At 35.8% G+C, this 2,341-nt stretch overlaps 1 protein-coding gene across 2 annotated transcripts in view; it reads right to left on the bottom strand.

Annotated features, from left to right (window-relative positions):
• The window catches only part of LOC109293043, a 12,354-nt gene extending 11,026 nt beyond the window's left edge, over positions 1 to 1,328 (bottom strand). Inside the window, exons 1-3 of one of the 2 annotated variants that reach the window (XM_019510826.1) lie at positions 1,091 to 1,328; positions 720 to 785; positions 506 to 601 (exon numbers count right to left, since the gene is read on the bottom strand). In XM_019510826.1, coding sequence (XP_019366371.1) covers positions 506 to 599 — 94 coding nt within the window. In that variant the 5' untranslated portion in view covers positions 600 to 601; positions 720 to 785; positions 1,091 to 1,328. The remainder of the gene's footprint in view (positions 1 to 505; positions 602 to 719; positions 786 to 1,090) is intronic. The other variant, XM_019510825.1, reaches the window with a different exon arrangement.
• Between the last annotated feature and the right edge of the window lie 1,013 nt (positions 1,329 to 2,341).

The following is a 2,341-nucleotide window of genomic DNA, read 5'->3' as shown; positions in this document are numbered from 1 at the left end:
GAACCTTAATTACAAAAAGTAATCAAATATTTTGTAGTAGTAGTCTGTTTTTAAAAGTCTGTCCTAGGCATTTAACCTATTCATCTCAGTTCATTTTAGTAGTCTAGTGTTGAATTTAATTCTTACCAGTATCCTGTCTTTAAAACTGCTCAGAAGAATAGGTTAAATGCCTAGGACAGACTTTTAAAAACAGACTACTACTACAAAATATTTGATTACTTTTTGTAATTAAGGTTCACTTACAAAAAATTTGACTTGTTTTTTTTTTTAATTAGGAATAAGGCGAACATCTCACTTTATCACTGATTAAACTAAACTAAACTAACCTAAACTAAACTGGATAGTCATTGGTCAACCTGACTTTATGAACTTAAGTTGAAACCTAAGTGTAAACTTTCTTGGGGAGGAGATGTTCAAACACTACACACATGCAGCACACACTTTTCTTTTTAATTTCGACCTTTTTTAAAGCATTGTAATAAAGAAGTAACCCTCTAAAACATACCGGTTGGGATGGAGGAGCAGAAATACTCCTTTTCATGCACACACTGGAATCTTGAAATCCTCATTAATCCACAAATCAAGAGAAGCTCAAACATAACTGCAAAAAACACAAACCCCACATGCTTAAACAAGTGTTTTGTTTTGCTTTGGGGTTTTTTTTTTTTGTTTTTTTTTAATTAAGCCACCCTCGTATTAAATTCATTCTATATACATACCTAGTGTTAGGGTAAGTCTTGCTGATAGCTTTTCCTTTGTTCTAAATCATTTTCAATCTCAGTTAACTAAAATGGAGCAGACACTAACAGAATTCTTGTAACACTTGGATTTTAAAGAGTAAAAAAAACGTAGCTGATAACTAAACAAATGCAAACCCTCCACAGTGAAGAATCAAATGATGGACTCCAAAGAACTGCATATATAAATACATTTAACTCTCTACCCTCAATTCATTATGTAACTGCGGCTGAGATTCAATTCACAGGTAACTACCCCAATATTTTATCAGTATCTATAGCCCGATAATCCATGGTTTGCATATCATTTTAACAGTGCAACATTTTAAGTGCAGTACAAGGAATGTACTTACATTTCATGATTACGGTACCTTCTTTTTATCTAAAAAGTTGCAGTCGACTTTTGCTCTTCCCAACCCTAGTAATTTTTGCATGACAGCCTGTGGGTGGGTAAAGGAATATAACCATGCATGTGGGGTTCTTCTGTCAAAAGACAAGTCAAGACCTGTTAGATTGTCTTCATGTCTCAGTTTCCTCTGTGAATCGCAGCGGTGGGCTAAGAACGCAGTCATCTGGATGACCAGTAGCGTGTATCTGCATACTATCTCCAAGGCTTCGTCACAGTCAGTAATATTTAACCATTTCATGGCATACATTATTCAAACTAAAACCACGAGCACTATTCTCAAAACATTTTTAGGAATGTATGACATGAAAAAGATTCATCTGGCATCAGCGGTTTATTAACCATTTTTCATATTTAAGATTCAGTCTGTGCATATTGAACCAAAGCGTACAGTAGCTTAGAAAAGCAGTTGAATATTGAGATGATTTTTGCTTTTGATGCAAAACAAATCTGGACTCTTCTCGATACGATGTTAGGACAGATGTATTGTCCTTTCTAATGGAGTCCTTGGTTCAGCAAGGAAACTTATGGTTACTCCACATTGTTCTTACACCAAGTGCATTAAATACATGTTTGTAGTAAATCCCCCCCACCCCCATACACAATAAGGCAGCAAAAAGAAGAAATGATGACCTCTAAACAAATCCCTTAAAGGAGATTTTGAATGAATGCTACACATCTAATGACTAGATCTTGATATGAGTAGACAAAGCATTTCAGCCTTTTTTAAGGCATTGTTCTCTACCTTTAAGTCTTATAAAATTTACTTACTGATCTTAATCTGAACTGTAAATTGAAGTTTAGTTACAGGAACAGTGCTTTGAGCAGCTCGCACTCTTCACTACCCTCACCTTCAACTGTATCATTTATATACACATCTTATCTCACCAGACTTGCAGCATTACATTTTTAAATTGTTCAAAGCTGTTAAACAGTATGGTCGACTGGGAGCCCAATACTAAAGCCATGGGATTAATAGGGAATTTTCAGATATGAGCCCAACCTGTAAAGTACTGCGTTTGGTCCTACGACTAGGGCAGCCCGTAGGCATTTTGGGCCATATCCCACTCTGGATTTAGGTACCTCCAGCCTGATTGAGTCCCTAAAATTCCCTGAACACATCTACGTTTTTCATATACTGTCATCCCAGCCTATAAATGAAGTCTCAAAAAACAGTGAGGCCAATGGCATTTTGTAT

Source organism: Gavialis gangeticus, unplaced genomic scaffold (assembly GCF_001723915.1).
Source record: "Gavialis gangeticus isolate Ggan-Ray unplaced genomic scaffold, GavGan_comp1, whole genome shotgun sequence".
Classification (NCBI taxonomy): Eukaryota; Metazoa; Chordata; order Crocodylia; family Gavialidae; genus Gavialis; species Gavialis gangeticus.
Note: the sequence above shows the minus strand (reverse complement) of the source record. Positions and strands in the feature narration are given on the sequence as shown.